The sequence below is a fragment of the Salvelinus fontinalis genome, chromosome 27 (assembly GCF_029448725.1).
Source record: "Salvelinus fontinalis isolate EN_2023a chromosome 27, ASM2944872v1, whole genome shotgun sequence".
In the NCBI taxonomy this organism is placed as follows: domain Eukaryota; kingdom Metazoa; phylum Chordata; class Actinopteri; order Salmoniformes; family Salmonidae; genus Salvelinus; species Salvelinus fontinalis.
This window is the reverse complement of record NC_074691.1, coordinates 21,706,050-21,727,657: the sequence shown is the minus strand read 5'-3', so window position 1 is coordinate 21,727,657 and position 21,608 is coordinate 21,706,050. Positions and strand designations below refer to the sequence as shown.

Sequence of the window (21,608 nt, the reverse complement as noted above, 5' to 3'; positions counted from 1 at the left end):
TTTATCATTAAGCGTTTTTTTTTAGGCAGAAATGCCTTCTGGAACATGTGAACTTTCATGTGCCTTAATAACAGACTTGTATGACATCTGTAAATACAAATACAATTGTTAAATTCCGAGCCTAGTTGGCTGGCCACAGAAAAAGTCAGCATCCTTCCCACTAGCCATGATTGGCTGAGATAATGAGTGGGTTGGACATGCCGAGAGATGAGTTTGGATTGGTCTGCCATATAGGGTGCTTCTGTCTATTTGAGCTGGTCAGTATGTGTAGGTAATCCTGTCTAACGCGGCTTTTTTAAAATTTATCGTGTTGTAGAACTGCGGAAGTGTTGCTCTCCACCTTCTGGAGGACCAAGTTTTGAAATCAGTGGAATTAAAGTATGATAGCTAAGGAGATGGAGAAAACACCTGTCTCCGGATTACATCTTAAAACTAAGGGCAACCATGGCATCTGTGACAGGAAGAAGCATCCATCCATGATGTATACAGGTAAGATTTTCAGATATTACACATTTCTAATTTTGACAGAAAGTTGTTTTCATTTCAAGTTGAAGTGTACTGATAGTTAGCTAGCTAATGTTAGCTGACTGGCTTGCTGGCTAACGTTACGTGTATGATCTTATTATTCGTATCTCAGAGCCATTTGCTTTGCTAGTTATAGCCTAATGTTAGCTTGGTAACGTTGAACCTGGTTGGTTAGCTACCTGCAAATTCATGCAGGGTAGTGCCATCATGAGTTGGGATTATAGTTCATTGTTCAGCTAGGTAGCTAGCTACATGTCTTAACAAAAGACTCCACTATGCAAGTATCCATTTCAATAGAATGTCACTGCGACAACTGTTGATAGACGTAGCTGGTAAATTCGTTCTGGCTATCTACTCCGATTTCAGAGCACTCTAGTCTGACTGTGCCAGAGCACAGAATAATTTACGAATTTACGAATGCTTAACACCGTTGAATATGGCCGATGTCAGTAAACGTTGGCAAAAAAACATAAATGGTTGCCAGCAGCACAGTTGCAGTCACCAACGCTCTGGATAACATAAAAACAGCCTAACCAGCTCTGCTAGGGCGAGTTAAATTATGAGCTGTGAGCTGTTCTCTCATTTGTGTCTGGAAGTAGCTAGCAAGCTAGCCAAAGTTAGCCAGTTGGCTTGGGTGTTTGACTATTGTTGTTAGGACAAAATGCTCCGATCACCCCTTAAAGAGATGGGTGGGGCTGAAGCTTAAAAGGGTGTGAACGACGCTGAATGGGTGGGTACCAAAATATTCAAAGGCCATTTTCTCAAAAGTGAGATTACAAGTTTATCAACATTCAAAGCAGAATGACTTTCCCATTGTTCCTCAAATGCAGTGTATGATATACCATTCTGTGGGTCTGTGTCTCTGCTTTTATCCAATGTAAAAAACATAATTTCAAATGTTGCTTCATTAGACCAAATCAAGAGGGTGTGTCAGATATGGAAGTTTCCCAAAGCACATTAGCAAGCTTGACGGTGTCAAGGCGCTTCGCTTAGTTAGCTATGAGGGAAAGATGGAGAGTGGTTTCTTGTGACGTCGATGCTCTTTGAATCGAGACACTAACAACACTGAGGGGATGTTTTTCAATGGAGCAAAACCCAAACCTCTTTTCTTATGCCACCACACAGTCTGTCACGGAGACAGGCACTATGGAAACACGGGCCCCTGATGGGCCGTCAGTCGAGTATGGGCCGATGTGATTGGCAGATCCTGGGGCTGGGCTGTGATCAAATGTGGTTAGGCGTACAGTCAGAGTAATGCAGATGATTCATCATTACTAAGGGAATAGAGAAAAGGGATAGAGAGATAACTCAGAGAGACAGGGGCGAGACAGGGGAAAGAAAGAGAGGAGAGAGATAGAGAGACTGACAGAGAGAAAAGGATAAGGAGAAAGTTAAAGAGATAGAGAGAAAGAAGAGCAGGGGAGAGCGAATTGAGAAGGAAAGAAAGACATATGTGTGTGTGTGTCATCCGTGCAGACAGAGGAGAAGGGTGTTACCGAGGTCACATCCCAGACATTAAAACACATCTTACGTCCTTCAGGTGTCTCTACACTACATCAAAGAACACACTGAAATGGAGTGGAAACAACAATGTTGATACAACCAGTGGGTGCCCAGTGGGATGCAACACACAGCTCTAAAGCTTTACAGCTCTAAAGCCTGTCTATGTTTAGTGACAGGTCTAAGATCATGTCAGTTTCCATCAACAGAAACAGCCAAGACCATTGAAAAAGATGTCTATTACTGTTGAATGACAGCTTGATGGCCATATTGGTAAGGTTACTACAAAGAACCAATAAATTACCGTTAACCACGACATTGTAGTATTTCTGTACAGTTAAGTACCCAGCAATACTGTCATATCAACACTAGAATAAAATGGACACCATTTACAGTATAAAGTCTAGTTCTTCCAAACGTCCTTACAATGCAGTAAACCCGGTTAAACCTCCGGCAGTATCTCGTTGTCACAGCCTCTATATGTCAGTAGTTTTCCATAGCAGCTGAGTGTCCTGGGGAGGGTACTTCAAGAAGACACCATAGCAGGACTGGGGAGGTTGGAGTGGGGATGTGCTATGTGATGTGCTGGTGATGCATCTAGGCGTTAGTCAGTAGGCAGGCACACTGACTGACTGACTGACTACTGGCTTTCCAGGAACAGCACAGTAGCTAGCACGAGTGTGGACGGGGAGCTGGCATAACGCTTGCAAACTTCAAACCCTCCACCACTCCACATACACATGCACACACATTTCCACATGCGAAGCCTCTGGCCTTTAAGCCTCTTGATCTGTTTACACAGCACTTCAGAGAGAATGACAGAATGATACAAAAACATAAGAGATTCAAAAATAAAGAGAGAAAGCAAGAATGTTGAAAAGAGTGGAAAAGGTAGAAGAGATATATATATATATATATATATGCAGTTAGTACTTAGGGCCCGTAGAGAGGCAGAGGTCAGATGAAGGGCACTGCATTAGGTGAGGGAACAAAATGTCCTCACAGGAACCACTGACAGAGTCAGGGAGTCAGTGCCCATGTCATCACATCACTCTCAACCTGTACATGACCGTTGTACTAGCGTTTCAGACAGAGCACCACTCTAAAGCCGCGTGTCAGATCCTTATCATATAATCACGTCACTCTGAGAAAGGGAGACAGCCAAGGATATAGAGGTAAATACAAGATGGGTAAATGCTAGCTTACTAACATTTCCAAAATGACATTAGGCCAGTAGCATAAATGCTAATGCTAAAAATGATAATATAACGTAATAGGTGAGTATTAACCATATTTATGGAATGAAAAAAGCTGGGTAAACTGTATTTGCATGGGTTTACCCTCCACTACATCACTGGAGCCAACCACAACCTGCATCCCACTATCCCATATGCAGATGTCTGCTACTACAATTTAAAACAGTTCCCAGCATCTAACTGCCGCTCTAATTTTCACTTTTAAATGTTAAGACTATGCCATTAGGATATGACATGTGATACCATGTGGCATTTATATAACAAAACTATGGCATTATGATTCATAATCTTTAACATGAATTTCAAGAACTGCCATGGGGGTTTTGCAATATATGAGTCAAGTAAACACCGTTTTCCAGGAAAAAATATTGGTATGTAGAACATTTTTCTACCTTTATTTAACTAGGCAAGTCAGTTGCGAACAAAGTCTTATTTTCAATGACGGCCTAGGAACAGTGGGTTCAGGGGCAGAACGACAGATTTTTACCTTGTCGGCTCGGGGATTTGATCTTGCAACCTTTTGGTTACTAGTCCGACGCCCCAACATTGCCCCTAACAAAGAAAAAATGTATTGTTTTCAATGAGCACACTCCATTCATACTTTTTTAATACTTTTTTAAAGAAAGGAGGGAACCATTACAAAAACAAGGAAGAGGAGAAGGGGCGCAGTACACACACGGCTCTGCATTTCACTCATCCAGCTCATATTAGCCTATCATAATGACACTCCCTCCCCTCCCTTTCTCTGGCATTAGCTATTCCCCTCCACCATGGAGGCTGGAGGTAATTGAAGGGAGAGAGAGAGTGATTCTCTGATCTGTGCACACTCGCCATGGGGGCATCCATCGACCATTTGTTCCACACCTGTGTGTGTGTGTGTGTGTGTGTGTGTGTGTGTGTGTGTGTGTGTGTGTGTGTGTGTGTGTGTGTGTGTGTGTGTGTGTGTGTGTGTGTGTGTGTGTGTGTGTGTGTGTGTGTGTGTGTGTGTGTGTGTGTGTGTGTGTGTGTGTACCTGTATTTCTCCCTTCTCTGTGTCCACATGAGGCCTGTATTTACAGCGAGAAGCCAGTCGAGCGTGTGCTGCCGTCTGTTGACTGTAATTAGTGCACAGGAAGGTGACATCTCAGGCACCAGGTAGCCTGGCCTGCACGGGGACATAGCACAGTTTGTTTTCTACCTCACCTGGCCAACACACACACAACCCACACACTACCATCTGCAGTGGCAGGGGGAGGAGAGAGGTGTTCAACAAAGAGTAGAGTAAAGGAGGGAGGGAGGGAGGGAGGGAGGGAGGGAGGGAGGGAGGGAGGGAGGGAGGGAGGGAGGGAGGGCAAAAAAGAGAAGAGGAGGCAGAGGGAGAGAAGAGAGCGAGATAGAGAAACAGACTGATCTAACAGAGGGTAAGCAAATATCGTTAACAGGCAAAGACGCTGAGGGTCAACTTCATTTCATTTTCTGTTACATAAATCAAACATGGAATTTCTCATTGAGAGTGCAATACAATTCCAAACCTGGAATTGAGATTAAATGCACCACAGACTCTGGTTACCAGGACCACATCATGCCACTCCAGTCCTGAATAGGTATCAATTCATTTCAGGGTTTCACAGTTCCCACCATTTCTATTACAAAAAAATATATATAAACGCAACATGTAAAGTGTTGTTCCCATGTTTCATGAGCTGAAATAAAAGGTCCCAGAAATGTTCCATGCGCACAAAAAGATGATTTCTTTAAAATGTTGTGAACAAATTTGTTTACCTCCCTGTTAGTGAGCGTTTCTTCTTTGCCAAGATAATCCATCCACCTGACAGACGTGGTATATCAAGAAGCTGATTGAACGGCATGATCATTACACAGGTGCACCTTGTGCTGGGGACAATAAAAGGCCACTCTAAAATGTGCAGTTTTGTCACACAATCCCACAGATGTCTCAAGTTTTGAAGAAGTGTGCAATTGGCATGCTGACTGCAGGAATGTCCACCAGAGCTGTTGCCAGAACATTTTATGTTAATTGTTCTACCATAAGATGCCTCCAACGTCCTTTTAAAGAATTTGGCAGTACATCCAACCGGCCTCCCAACCGCAGATCACATGTAACCACGCCAGCCCAGAACCACCACATCCGGCTTCTTCACCTGCAGGATCGTCTGAGACCAGCCACCCGGACAGCTGATGAAACTGTGGGTTTACACAACTGAAGAAATTGTCTCAGGGAAGCTCATCTGCGTGTTTGACGTCCTCACCAGGGTCTTGACCTGACTGCAGTTCGGCGTTGTAACCGACTTCAGTGGCCCCTGGCACGCTGGAGAAGTGTGCTCTTCACTGATGAATCCCAGTTTAAACTGTACAGGGCAGATGGCCGTCATGTCGGCGAGCAGTTTGCTGATCTCAATGTTGTGAACAGAGTGCCCCATGGTGGCGGTGGGGTTATCGTATGGGCATATATGCTACGGACAACAAACACATTTTATAGATGGCAATTTGAATGCACAGAGATACTGTGACGAGCTCCTGAGGCACATTGTCGTGCCATTCATCCGCCACCATCACCTCATGTTTCAGCATGATAATGCACGGCTCCATGTTGCAAGGATCTGCACACAACTTCTGGAAGCTGAAAATGTCCCAGTTCTTCCATGGCCTGCATACTCACCAGACATGTCACCCATTGAGCATGTTTGGGATAGACATGCACGACCGTGTGTTCCAGTTCCCAGTAACATTCCACAGGCCACAATCAACAGCCTGATCAACTCTATGTGAAGGAGATGTGTCGCTCTGCATGAGGCAAATGGTGGTCACACCAGATACTGACAGGTTTTCTGATCCACACCCGTATGTTTTTTAAAAGTTATCTGTGACCAACAGACGCATATCTGTATTCCCAGTCATATGAAAACCATAGATTAGTGATTAATTCATTTATTTCAATTGACAGATTTCTTTATATGAACTTTAAATCAGTAACATCTTTTAAATTGTTGCATGTTGCGTTTATATTTTTGTTCAGTGGATATTCCTTTATTCCTTGTCTGGCTGTTAGGCCTCGGGTCATCAAGATTTGTTATCATCCAATCACATTGGTTTTGGATTTAATAGAGAGACCACTTGGCCTTTTTTATTGTGGTGACTCACTGGGAGGGTAAATTACAGAAAGTGGGTTGGGGACGAGGAGGAGGGGGACGGGGGGCACCATTTTCTGAGCCAAGACAATATTGAATCTCTCGCTAAAACTTTTCCATTAGCGATCCAGTGAATCACACATGTCCTTCCTCCTGAGTAGAATGACACACACACACACACACACACACACACACACACACACACACACACACACACACACACACACACACACACACACACACACACACACACACACACACACGGCCATCATTCAAGGCAGGATAGGGGCACAGCAGCAGAGAGATAAGGGATGGCCGTCTGGGAGGCTGCAGAAGCCAGTAGAATTATAGGAAGAGGTAATTGTACAGTACTTTACTTAATAGGATCTGGAAAGACGTCACCTACCGGGGATTTCTATGACAACCTAGTTTTATTGCTTAAAAACCATCCTGTAGAGAGCTTGTCATGGCTAAGAGACTTTGGGATGAAAAACACTGAAATACACAGGGACAGGGATGGTGACAATGTCCACTGTCAAGTGTCATCTAGTGAGGTTACAAAAGGCTTCAGCAGCTTTATAGATGTTAAAGAATTGAATAATAATTCACTTGAGTCAAGCTCCACAGCCCTTCAGTGCAATGACATTGATTGTACTCAGAATCCAACACCACCCTATACTACATGACTGTTGCACTGACTACATGACACAGATACTGTATAGCTAGGCCTGGTTAAGTAAAGTTGATATGACAGTTGACATCTACACTCCATGTCTCCTCTACTCATTTTGACATTTCAGTCAATTAGCAGACAATCTTATCCAGAGAGATTTACAGTTAGTACAATCATCTTAAGATAGCTATGCGAGACAATCACATATTACAAGTCGAAGTATGTACATTTTTCCTCAAATAAAGAAATGATCAACAAAGTCAGCGGTAGTAGGAAAAGACAAGCGCAAGTTCATGTTTTATATGGGGGAGGATAAGACTGAGATATTATTTTAATGCTCCCCTATGACCCCATCTGTCCTGTGGGTTCTTCCTGTTAATCAGCAAGACCTGCCATCTGGCTGAAACAAGTCATCCACCAGCATACACATACGCACACACACCAGGCGCACACGCGCGTGCACGGATGCGCCCACATACACGAACACACCTATCCTTCCAAGCTCTCACAAGACAGTAGCTCCAAAGTGAAGGTTATTTCATTTTCCCATCTTCCCCAATCCCTCCTGTCCCGGTTGTGGGAGGGAAAAGAGGTTAGGATCTGATCCTAATCCCCACTGAGTTCCTGCTGTGCCTGTAGCCTTTCCGGAGCATCCTCCCTCAGGGACTTGACCAGCGCAACCGGATGCTACCGCTAATGTTGCTACCGACGCTAGAAGGAACGAAGGAGTTAAGCGTTTCTCCACATAGGGCAGTCATTACATTTTGTCAGCTGGTTATTGTCATGCAAAAGACTGCTGGTCTCACGGTAATTGCCCGTTAATTAACAGAAACATGTTCAGCATCTCCAGGCCTCTACACCGCCTACCAGCCACTACACAGCCTACCAGCCACTACACAGCCTACCAGCCACTACACAGCCTACCAGCCACTACACAGCCTACCAGCCACTACACAGCCTACCAGCCACTACACAGCCTACCAGCCACTTCACAGCCTACCAGCCACTACACAGCCTTCCAGCCACTACACAGCCTACCAGCCACTACACAGCCTACCAGCCACTTCACAGCCTACCAGCCACTACACAGCCTACCAGCCACTACACAGCCTACCAGCCACTACACAGCCTACCAGCCACTACACAGCCTACCAGCCACTACACAGCCTTCCAGCCACTACACAGCCTACCAGCCACTACACAGCCTACCAGCCACTACACAGCCTACCAGCCACTACACAGCCTACCAGCCACTACACAGCCTACCAGCCACTACACAGCCTACCAGCCACTACACAGCCTACCAGCCACTGATGCTCCTTTGGAACAGCTACAAAAAAAAGTATAATAAATCAATTTAATTGACAGTACCAGTCAAAAGTTTGGACACATCTACTTATTCCAGGGTTTTTCTTAATATTTTACTATTTTCTACATTGAAGAATAATAGTGAAGACATCAAACATATGAAATAATACATATGGATTCATGTAGTAAGCAAAAAAGTATTAAACAAATCAAAATACATTTTATATTTGAGATTCTTCAAAGCAGCCATCCATTGCCTTGATGACAGCTTTGCACACAGAGGAGAATGTGTGAATCATGGTCGAATTGCTGCAAAGAAACCATTACTAAAGGACACCAATAAGAAGAAGAGACTTGCTTGGGCCAAGAAACACGAGCAATGGACATTAGACCGGTGGAAATCTGTCCTTTGGTCTGAAGAGTCTAAATTTGAGATTTTTGGTTCCAACCGCCGTGTCTTTGTGAGATGCAGAATAGGTGAACGGATGATCTCAGCATGTGTGGTTCCCACCGTGAAGCATGGAGGAGGAGGTTTGATGGTGTGGGGATGCTTTGCTGGTGACACTGTCTGTGATTTATTTAGAATTCAAGGCACACTTAACCAGCATGGCTACCACAGCATTCTACAGCAATACGCCATCCCATCTGGTTTACGTTTAGTGGGACTATCATTTGTTTTTCAACAAGACAATGACTCAACACACCTCCAGGCTGTGTAAGGGCTATTTGACCAAGAAGGAGAGTGATGGAGTGCTGCATCAGTTGACCTGGTCTCCACAATCACCTGACCTCAACCCAATTGAGATGGTTTGGGATGAGTTGGACCGCAGAGTGAAGGAAACGCCGCCAACAAGTGCTCAGCATATGTGGGAACTCCTTCAAGACTGTTGGAAAAGCATTCCAGGTGAAGCTGGTTGAGAAAATGCCAAGAGCGTGCAAAGCTGTCATAAAGGAAAAGGGTGACTACTTTGAAGAATATAAAATATATCTAACACTATATATCTAACACACTTTTTAGTTACTACCTGATTCCATATGTGTTATTTCATGGTTTTGATGTCTTCTCTATTATTCTACAATGTAGAAAATAGTCAAAATAAAGAAAAACCCTTGAATGAGTAGGCGTGTACTGGTACTGGTACTGTATGTGCATACCGGAGCCAGGCAGACACAGAGACACAAACATATGCACACTCACATCAAACATATGCACACTCACATCAAACATATGCACACTCACATCAAACACACTCACTCACTCACTCACTCACTCACTCACTCACTCACTCACTCACTCACATCAAACACACACTCACATCAAACACACACACAGCAGCCAGCTCCTTTGATGACACTGTTGCTGTCTCATTCAGCCTTGACTTCCGTTCCCTGAGATCCAGCGCATTATGTAAGTACTGACACACACACAACCTCAGGCCTGGTCTGTACTGTGGAGTGCCATCTAAAATGGTTAGCTCCCGACGAGAGACGCCTGGACAGGGAAGGGAGGGATGAAAAATTATATAAAGAATTGAATAAATCAACAAATACAGTATATACACAATGGCTTCTGACCTGGAAAATGCAGCATTTCTGTGCTGTGATGCTGGCTGCCCTACTCTGTGTAAATCTCTCGCTCCATCCAGCATCAGTGTTAGCTCCTCTACTCTCTCTGTGTGAAGCTAGCCCTCTGTAGCCAGATCGCTGCTGTCAGATCTCTACAGACAGATCTTTACATTCAGAGTCAGACCTCTACAGAATCTGAGGGAAAAGCCACATAGAGATGCTATTCACATTGTAATACTAATTCTATGCATTAAACAATCAACAGACAATATGTAGTGTACAACTCTGCAATTAGAATGCAATAACTAATGTGGCATGCTACAACAAAATACTACAACAGGTAAAACAATACAGGTGCTACACTACTTGACAAAAAGTATGTGGACACCTGCTCGTCAAACATCTCATTCCAAATTCATGGGCATTAATATGGAGTTGGTCCCCCTTTGCTGTGATAACAGCCTCCACTCTTCTGGGAAGGCTTTCCACAAGATGTTGGAACATTGCTGCGGGGACTTGGTTGTATTCAGCCACAAGAGCATTAGTGAGGTGGGGTACTGGTGTTGGGTGATTAGGCCTGGCTTGCAGTCAGCATTACAATTAATCCGAAAGGTGTTCGACGGGGTTGAGGTCAGGGCTCTGTGCAGGCCAGTCAAGTTCTTCCACACCGATGTCGTCAAACCATTTCTGTATGGACCTCGCTTTGTGCACAGAGGCATTGTCATGCTGAAACAGGAAAGTGACTTCCCCAAACTGTTGCTACAAAGTTGGAGGCACAGAATTGTCTAAAATGTCATTATATGCTGTAGCGTTAACATTTCCCCTCACTGGAACTAAAGAGCCTAGTCCAAACCATGAAAAACAACCCCAGGCACTATGCACTCGGCAGGTAGTGTTCTCCTGGCATCCGCCAAACTCAGATTCGTCCGTCGGACTGCCAGATGGTGAAGCGTGATTCATCACACCAGAGAACGCGTTTCTACTGGCGTCGAACGTTACACCCTTCCAGCCAACGCTTGGCATTGTGCATGTTGATCTTTGGCTTGTGTGCAGCTGCTTGGCCATGGAAACCATTTCATGAAGCTGCCAACGAACAGTTCTTGTGCTGACGTTGCTTCCACTTCACAATAACAGCACTTACAGTTGACCGGGGCAGCTCTAGCAGGGCAGACATTTGACGAATTGACTTGTTGGAAAGATGGCATCCTATGACTGTGCCATGTTGAACATCACTGAGCTCTTCAGTGAGGCCATTCTACTGCCAATGTTTGTCTATGGAGATTGCATGGCTGTGTGCTCGATTTTATACACCTGTCAGCAACGGACGTGACTGAAATATTCAAATCCACTAATTTGAAGGGGTGGCCATGTAGTGTACTACTTTTGGCCATGTAGTGTACATTGTGATTCAATGTTGCGTTTTAGCCATATGCCCATCCCTTGTGTGTGTGTGTGTGTGTGTGTGTGTGTGTGTGTGTGTGTGTGTGTGTGTGTGTGTGTGTGTGTGTGTGTGTGTGTGTGTGTGTGTGTGTGTGTGTGTGTGTGTGTGTGTGTGTGTGTGTGTGTGTGTGTGTGTGTGTGTGTGTGCAGATGAGATAATCTGGTGATGTGTGGAGCGACAAAACACACACCTAGAGACTGTGCACGGGCCTGGTTCAATACTGAGAAAACCCCTAAGTCCTTGTTTCCTCCATTTCTGGAAGCCATCACTGATCTTGTGCTGTATGCCAGATGGATAGATGAAAGCCTCGAAACCACTGCAAACATTTCACTGATCTGGTCATGTTAGATCAGTGGTTCCGTGAAGGAGGGAAGTACCCTCAGAGAGGTTTCCCAAGGTAGGGCTATACCTCTCATTGCATCTGTAATATGGTCATTCTGCAGTCTGTATTAGTAATACAGTCCCTTCTCACTCACTTTAATGAGCAGATCATTTAATATACTGTTGGTGCAGATAGACATCTTTCTATTGTTCTCCACATATTGTGAGACAATATGCTGCTGCAGAGATATGCCTATGATGCAGATTGGTCCCAAACAATTGAGATGGTGTATGTAGTACATTTAATAATTTTAATCATTTAGCAGACTCTCTTATCCAGAGCGACTTACAGGAGAAAGAAGGGTTAAGCTAGTCGGCTCGGGGATTCGAAAAAATACAACACACAGATCAATATAAGTTATATTCTGGTGCAAGAGCCCAGGAGCTGCACGGGCCTAACCTGAGCAGCTAGGTGGAGTGTGACATCAACAAACAGACAAACATAACCCTTTTCTCTGTCTGTCTGTCTGTCTCTGTCTGTCTGTCTGTTTTTGGTTTTACTATCCTTGTGGGGACCAAAAGTCCTCATCGTAAAACAAAGAAAAGTGGGGACATTTCGCCGGTCCCCACCAGGAAAAAGGCTATTTTAGGCTTACGGTTAGCTTTAGGGGTTTGGGAAAATAGGATTTTGAATGGGAATCAAATGTTTGGTCCCCACAAGGATAGTACAACAGACATGTGTATGTGCATGTGAGTGTTTGTCTCTCTCTCTCTCTCCCCCCCTCTCTTTCCCCAGCCTCTTTCACTCTCAGTCAGACAGCACCAAAGGGACAGAAAACACATACTCCTAACCCTGCCCAGCATCACAAATAGGACCATTTTTAGGATCACAGGGCATTCACTTAGGCTGGCAGATCTGGGGATCCTTTCCTGTCCTCTCCTCTTCCCCTGGTCCTCCAGCCCGCTCAGCACTACCCGCTGCTAGGCTCAGGCCCTAGCGGAAAGGAGAGGACAGCACCGCAAACAGCCTCGCCACAGACACATTGACAAAAGCTAGCAGGCAATCACAGCATAGAGCCACACCACAGACATAGAGCTACAGGACAGACATAGAGCTACAGGGCAGACATAGAGTTACAGGACAGACGTTATAGACATAATGCAAATATATAGCTACACAACTACAGCTCTAACAAATGCCTACAACTAGACTCTCAGCTTCCTAGAAATCCTCTTCATCAAAGGACAAACAAGGACCAATAACAGCATATCTTCTGTATCAGGCATCTTCGTCTTCAGATTAGGCAAAAGCAGGCCAATTCGTCATCTAGAGCCCTGATCTGAGAAGGGAACAGCGTGGGTGGTTGCATGACTCCCCATTCACCTTCCTCTCCCTGAGATAAAAACCTATTTCTATCTGATCGACATCAATCAAAGATACGACTGAAGTGAAGATGCTTCTCTCCTCTCTCAAATTCAAAGCTTCCAACATCAGTGAGGAGGAAGAATCGCCAAACCAATCACTGATGGTTTAAATTCAGCTCAAGTGGTCAAAAAAAACACATATTGTCTTAGCGGAAACTGACCAGCATAGCCAGCATATCAACAACTCTGTGGTTCCATCTTGATCTAATACCAATGCAAATAGTATGCTAAACTGACCTTCGATCAGTATCTTAGGGAACTGTCATCCTGCACCAATAGTACTGAGACAATTTTTAGTCTCACCTTTCCATTCAGATGTAAGTAGACATTAAGCCCATGAGTAGAAGAAAGCAGGGAGAGACAGAAAGACAGACAACAGGGAGAGACAGAAAGACAGACAGCAGGGAGAGACAGAAAGACAACAGGGAGAGACAGAAAGACATACAGCAGGGAGAGACAGAAAGACAGACAACAGGGAGAGACAGAAAGACAGACAACAGGGAGAGACAGAAAGACAGCAGAGAGAGACAGAAAGACAGACAGCAGGGAGAGACAGAAAGACAGCAGAGAGAGACAGAAAGACAAACAGCAGGGAGAGACAGAAAGACAGACAACAGGGAGAGACAGAAAGACATACAGCAGGGAGAGACAGAAAGACAGACAACAGGGAGAGACAGAAAGACATACAGTAGGGAGAGACAGAAAGACAGCAGATAGAGACAGAAAGACAGACAACAGGGAGAGATAGAAAGACAGACAGTAGGGAGAGACAGAAAAACAGCAGAGAGAGACAGAAAGACAGACAACAGGGAGAGACAGAAAGACAGACAACAGGGAGAGACAGAAAGACAGACAACAGGGAGAGACAGAAAGACATACAGCAGGGAGAGACGGAAAGACAGACAACAGGGAGAGACAGAAAGACAGACAACAGGGAGAGACAGAAAGACAGACAACAGGGAGAGACAGAAAGACATACAGTAGGGAGAGACAGAAATACAGCAGAGAGAGACAGAAAGACAGACAACAGGGAGAGACAGAAATACAGCAGAGAGAGACAGAAAGACAGACAACAGGGAGAGATAGAAAGACAGACAGTACGGAGAGACAGAAATACAGCAGAGAGAGACAGAAAGACAGACAGCAGGGAGAGACAGAAAGACAGCAGAGAGAGACAGTAAGACAGACAACAGGGAGAGATAGAAAGACAGACAGCAGGGAGAGACAGAAAGACAGCAGAGAGAGACAGTAAGACAGACAACAGGGAGAGACAGAAAGACAGACAACAGGGAGAGACAGAAAGACAGACAACAGGGAGAGACAGAAAGACAGACAACAGGGAGAGACAGAAAGACAGACAACAGGGAGAGACAGAAAGACAGACAACAGGGAGAGACAGAAAGACAGACAACAGGGAGAGACAGAAAGACAGACAACAGGGAGAGACAGAAAGACAGACAGCAGGGAGAGACAGAAAGACAGACAACAGGGAGAGACAAAAAGACAGACAGCAGGGAGAGACAGAAAGACAGACAACAGGGAGAGACAGAAAGACAGACAACAGGGAGAGACAGAAAGACAGACAACAGGGAGAGACAGAAAGACATACAGCAGGGAGAGACAGAAATACAGCAGAGAGAGACAGAAAGACAGACAACAGGGAGAGACAGAAATACAGCAGAGAGAGACAGAAAGACAGACAACAGGGAGAGATAGAAAGACAGACAGTAGGGAGAGACAGAAAGACAGCAGATAGAGACAGAAAGACAGACAACAGGGAGAGATAGAAAGACAGACAGTACGGAGAAACAGAAATACAGCAGAGAGAGACAGAAAGACAGACAACAGGGAGAGACAGAAAGACAGACAACAGGGAGAGACAGAAAGACAGACAACAGGGAGAGACAGAAAGACAGACAGCAGGGAGAGACAGAAAGACAGACAACAGGGAGAGACAGAAAGACAGACAGCAGGGAGAGACAGAAAGACAGACAACAGGGAGAGATAGAAAGACAGCAGAGAGAGACAGTAAGACAGACAACAGGGAGAGACAGAAAGACAGACAGCAGGGAGAGACAGAAAGACAGCAGAGAGAGACAGTAAGACAGACAACAGGGAGAGACAGAAAGACAGACAGCAGGGAGAGACAGAAAGACAGAGAACAGGGAGAGACAGAAAGACAGACAGCAGGGAGAGACAGAAATACAGCAGAGAGAGACAGAAAGATAGACAACAGGGAGAGACAGAAAGACAGCAGAGAGAGACAGTAAGACAGACAACAGGGAGAGATAGAAAGACAGACAGCAGGGAGAGACAGAAATACAGCAGAGAGAGACAGAAAGACAGACAACAGGGAGAGACAGAAAGACAGCAGAGAGAGACAGTAAGACAGACAACAGGGAGAGATAGAAAGACAGACAGCAGGGAGAGACAGAAAGACAGCAGAGAGCGACAGTAAGACAGACAACAGGGAGAGACAGAAAGACAGACAGCAGGGAGAGACAGAAAGACAGAGAACAGGGAGAGACAGAAAGACAGATAGCAGGGAGGGACAGAAAGACAGACAACAGAGAGAGAAAGAAAGACAGACAGCAGGGAGAGACAGAAAGACAGACAACAGGGAGAGACAGAAAGACATACAGCAGGGAGAGACAGAAATACAGACAACAGGGAGAGATAGAAAGACAGACAGTAGGGAGAGACAGAAAGACAGCAGATAGAGACAGAAAGACAGACAACAGGGAGAGATAGAAAGACAGACAGTACGGAGAGACAGAAATACAGCAGAGAGAGACAGAAAGACAGACAACAGGGAGAGACAGAAAGACAGACAACAGGGAGAGACAGAAAGACAGACAACAGGGAGAGACAGAAAGACAGACAGCAGGGAGAGACAGAAAGACAGACAACAGGGAGAGACAGAAAGACAGACAGCAGGGAGAGACAGAAAGACAGACAACAGGGAGAGATAGAAAGACAGACAACAGGGAGAGACAGAAAGACAGACAACAGGGAGAGATAGAAAGACAGACAACAGGGAGAGACAGAAAGACAGACAACAGGGAGAGACAGAAAGACAGACAACAGGGAGAGACAGAAATACAGCAGAGAGAGACAGAAAGACAGACAACAGGGAGAGACAGAAATACAGCAGAGAGAGACAGAAAGACAGACAAGAGGGAGAGAGAGAAAGACAGACAGTAGGGAGAGACAGAAAGACAGCAGATAGAGACAGAAAGACAGACAACAGGGAGAGATAGAAAGACAGTAGAGAGAGACAGAAAGACAGACAACAGGGATAGACAGAAAGACAGCAGAGAGAGACAGAAAGAGAGCAGAGAGAGACAGAAAGACAGACAGCAGAGAGAGACAGACAGACAGACAACAGGGAGAGACAGAAAGACAGAAAACAGGGAGAGACAGAAAGACAGACAACAGGGAGAGACAGAAAGACAGCAGAGAGAGACAGAAAGACAGACAGCAGGGAAAGACAGAAAGACAGACAACAGGGAGAGACAGAAAGACAGCAGAGAGAGACAGAAAGACAGACAGCAATGAGATACAGAAAGACAGCAGAGACAGACAGAAAGACAGACAGCAGGGAGAGACAGAAAGACAGACAACAGGGAGAGACAGAAAGACAGACAACAGAGAGATACAGAAAGACAGACAACAGGGAGAGACAGAAAGACAGACAACAGGGAGAGACAGAAAGACAGCAGAGAGAGACAGAAAGACAGACAACAGGGAGAGACAGAAAGACAGACAGCAGGGAGAGACAGAAAGATAGACAACAGGGAGAGACAGAAAGACAGACAACAGGGAGACAGAAAGACAGACAACAGGGAGAGACAGAAAGACAGACAACAGGGAGAGACAGAAAGACAGACAGCAGGGAGAGACAGAAAGACAGACAACAGGGAAAGACAGAAAGACAGACAGCAGGGAGAGACAGAAAGACAGACAACAGGGAGAGACAGAAAGACAGACAACAGGGAGAGACAGAAAGACAGACAACAGGGAGAGACAGAAAGACATACAGCAGGGAGAGACGGAAAGACAGACAACAGGGAGAGACAGCAAGACAGCAGAGAGAGACAGAAAGACAGCAGAGAGAGACAGAAAGACAGACAGTAAGGAGAGACAGACATACAGACAACAGGGAGAGACAGAAAGACAGAAAACAGGGAGAGACAGAAAGACAGACAACAGGGAGAGACAGAAAGACAGCAGAGAGAGACAGAAAGACAGACAGCAGAGAGAGACAGACATACAGACAACAGGGAGAGACAGAAAGACAGCAGAGAGAGACAGAAAGACAGACAGCAGGGAAAGACAGAAAGACAGACAACAGGGAGAGACAGAAAGACAGCAGAGAGAGACAGAAAGACAGACAGCAATGAGAGACAGAAAGACAGCAGAGAGAGACAGAAAGACAGACAGCAGGGAGAGACAGAAAGACAGACAACAGGGAGAGACAGAAAGACAGACAACAGAGAGATACAGAAAGACAGACAACAGGGAGAGACAGAAAGACAGCAGAGAGAGACAGAAAGACAGACAACAGGGAGAGACAGAAAGACAGACAACAGGGAGAGACAGAAAGACAGCAGAGAGAGACAGAAAGACAGACAGCAGGGAGAGACAGAAAGACAGACAACAGGGAGAGACAGAAAGACAGACAGCAGGGAGAGACAGAAAGACAGACAACAGGGAGAGACAGAAAGACAGACAACAGGGAGAGACAGAAAGACAGATAACAGGGAGAGACAGAAAGACAGACAACAGGGAGAGACAGAAAGACAGACAACAGGGAGAGACAGAAAGACATACAGCAGGGAGAGACGGAAAGACAGACAACAGGGAGAGACAGAAAGACAGACAACAGGGAGAGACAGAAAGACAGACAGCAGGGAGAGACAGAAAGACAGACAGCAGGGAGAGACAGAAAGACAGACAACAGGGAGAGACAGAAAGACAGACAGCAGGGAGAGACAGAAAGACAGACAACAGGGAGAGACAGAAAGACAGACAACAGGGAGAGACAGAAAGACAGATAACAGGGAGAGACAGAAAGACAGACAACAGGGAGAGACAGAAAGACAGACAACAGGGAGAGACAGAAAGACATACAGCAGGGAGAGACGGAAAGACAGACAACAGGGAGAGACAGAAAGACAGCAGAGAGAGACAGAAAGACAGCAGAGAGAGACAGAAAGACAGCAGAGAGAGACAGAAAGACAGACAGTAAGGAGAGACAGACATACAGACAACAGGGAGAGACAGAAAGACAGAAAACAGGGAGAGACAGAAAGACAGACAACAGGGAGAGACAGAAAGACAGCAGAGAGAGACAGAAAGACAGACAGCAGAGAGAGACAGACATACAGACAACAGGGAGAGACAGAAAGACAGAAAGACAGCAGAGAGAGACAGAAAGACAGACAACAGGGAGAGACAGAAAGACAGACAACAGGGAGAGACAGAAAGACAGCAGAGAGAGACAGAAAGACAGACAACAGGGAGAGACAAAAAGACAGACAACAGGGAGAGACAGAAAGACAGCAGAGAGAGACAGAAAGACAGACAGCAATGAGAGACAGAAAGACAGCAGAGAGAGACAGAAGGACAGACAGCAGAGAGAGACAGAAAGACAGACAGCAGAGAGAGACAGAAAGACAGACAGCAGGGAGAAACAGAAACGCAGACAGCATGGAGAGACAGAAACGGGGAAAAGCAAGGAGGGACAGAAAGGCAGACAGTAATCACACCTTAATGAGCTACTTTCAGGGAGAACACATGCTGGAACAGTAAAGGGGCCTGACGCAGGCTGGCAGGCAAGAGGCGAGATTGCGGGCAGGTGCTCTCTGTAGCTATGGCTCCCTGGGGTGCCATTCCACTGCTCTGTGTTAAAAAGCACAGCAAGCTGTTGTCCCTGTAAACTGGCTGCTAGCTCTATATCAAGGATTAAGAGTAAAGGATAGGATTTTTTCTTTTACAGTGTAACATGCCATTTTACTGTAATATGTGTTATTAGACATAGATAGAATGAGTATACATAAACACCCATGAGCTCAGCCTGCTCTTCCAAGAGCATTCTGATTGTCTTTCTATCCATTCATACATCCATCCACCTACCTGCTGCTGGTCTGGGCTGGGCTGAGAGCAGCCCCATACAGGGCCTCCCCCTCAGGGACCCAGGGGCTAGTGTACACAACACAAACAGATCAATGGAGTTGAACACAGCACCACACAGAGCAGAAAGGATACAGTCTGAGGGCCCCGCTCTGGGTCCCAATGGCCAGGATCTTCTGGACTGGATCATGGGCCATGGACGACGGCTGATAGGGGAAGCCATGACGGACAGTCTGGGCGTCCAATGAGATGGCAGCAAAGCAGGGCGATGAGGAAACAACAGATACAAATCAGGGTTAGCGGGAATAAGCGTTCTCTCAATAGAGTAGTTTTGTGTCCACATAATTCAACATCAATATATTTACTCAAACCGCAATTTGAAGTCTGTGAATGAACACTTGAAATTACAGGCAAAGGAACAGCAATACATGAGCACAACACCAATTAAACTGTGATGTTTAATGTGTACGCCTAACGGTTGGGTTCCATCATATTGTGTGTGCACTAGCAACAACACCCCCACTGGGTACAGACAGTTCAACGTGTAGTTTTGATTTACATTTGGTGGAGTTGTCAACAAACGTGAATTCAATGTAAAATCAACCAAAACTGTCACCTTATCACTGGATTTAGTTTAAAAGTTGGGTGAAAAAAATACAAAATTCCTATACGTTTTCCACATTAATTGAACATCATCACATTACATTTTGTGGTTGAAATTAAGTGGAAATAATGTTGATTCAACCAGTTTTTGCCCAGTGGGTGATCTCTTTTTATGGCGCCTCCCACATAGCAGCTAATTGTGATTACATTACTACTGTAATATAACCCTTCACATTGGGGCATGACAGGTCTACCACAATATGCTGCTGCTGGAGTATTGCATCAGTCAGTCAGTTAGGCAGGTTGTTGTAGCCCATTTGTTTGCTTAAAGAGCAAGTGCCCCTAAAAAACAAATTCTCATTTAGAAAACAGCCTATGTGGCATCGATATGAGAAACATTTATTCTACAATTGCAGTGGTGTAAAGTACTTAAATCTCTTTTTAATGAGCTTTCTAAACACCAAAGTAACATTTCAGATATTGCTGAACTCTCGGAACTAAAAGCACAAGCATTTCGCTACACCAGCAATAACATCTGCTAAACACGTGTATGTGACCAAATCAATTTGATTTGAGAAACGCCAGTTTGTAAGTTAGTGGACTTAGTTTTTCGATCAGGTCTGTTAGTAAACACCAGATCAATTTGAGTCTGGGATGACTGTGTTACTCTGGTTGGACCTTGTATTATTTGAGTCAGGTTGAAATAGTCTTTGAGTTTTTTCCTGCACGTTTTGTTTTCCCAGTTTATATTGAAATCGCCCATGAAGATGATCTCCTTCTTATAGTCACATTCTTTAAGCATGGCATTTAGATGGTCATAAAATGAGATATCAGATGTTGGTGGTTGATATAATCAAATTATAGTGAGAGACATATGAGGGGAGAGGAAGACATTCAGACCCATACATTCAAGGTCGTTAGCATGTTTCCATATGTTAAAGTTATCTTCCATGTACATAATCAATCCATCCCCACTGCCCTCTCCCCTGTTGCTCCTGAATATGGACTATCCAGCAACATTAAAGGCTGAAATAGGAGACAATTTCTTCAGCCATGTCTCAGAGAAACAGAAAAATCAAGATTAGACTCATTCAATAAATGTTCTACCTGTTCACTCTTAGAAATAATGCTATGGATATTCAAATGACCTCCCAATATTCCTCTAGGCTTGGAACGAGGGTCCTAGAGCATTTTAGCCTGATGGATGGTTTGAAAAAGTTATCTGCAGATTGCTCATTTTCTTATGGTAGCAACAGAGGTTATGCTCACATACACAGATGTCCTTCTCTGAACCAGATAATATAGGCTACTCAAATATAGATTATTTCAATCATGCATGTTCCACCATTCATCAATGATTTCGGTCTGGGTGGCTAATTAAGGAGACTTTTCTCCACTTCTCTCAGAATTACATCCTCCTTATCAGCCTTTTTTTCCCTGCAGGTGACCTAACTCCAGACTCTGATGGGGAGCTTGGTACCCTGGGCCGCTTGGGTGTATGTTGATTCCGGATTGTTTGAATGAAAGCCAGCATTGATGTTTGGCTGCCTTCTTTTGTATTCTGCAGAGAGATGCACCGCCTTCGGGGTTCCTTATTGACCTCACAGTTTTCTATTGGGTTATGATTGTCACTGGTCTCAGTAGCCACATTCCCAGCTTAATTTTTGGCATTTTTCCTCTTATTCTTATTTTTTTCTCTGAATGAGAGGTCACTGTTGTATATATATTCA

At 44.9% G+C, this 21,608-nt stretch overlaps 1 protein-coding gene across 8 annotated transcripts in view; it reads right to left on the bottom strand.

Moving 5' to 3' along the window:
- LOC129825296 (syntaxin-binding protein 5-like) overlaps nucleotides 1-21,608 on the bottom strand; it is a 169,260-nt gene that overhangs the window by 133,684 nt on the left and 13,968 nt on the right. For all 8 annotated transcript variants that reach the window (XM_055885280.1, XM_055885286.1, XM_055885284.1 and 5 more), the window contains exon 2: nucleotides 19,411-19,508. In XM_055885280.1, the coding sequence (XP_055741255.1) occupies nucleotides 19,411-19,508 (98 nt within the window). The remainder of the gene's footprint in view (nucleotides 1-19,410; nucleotides 19,509-21,608) is intronic.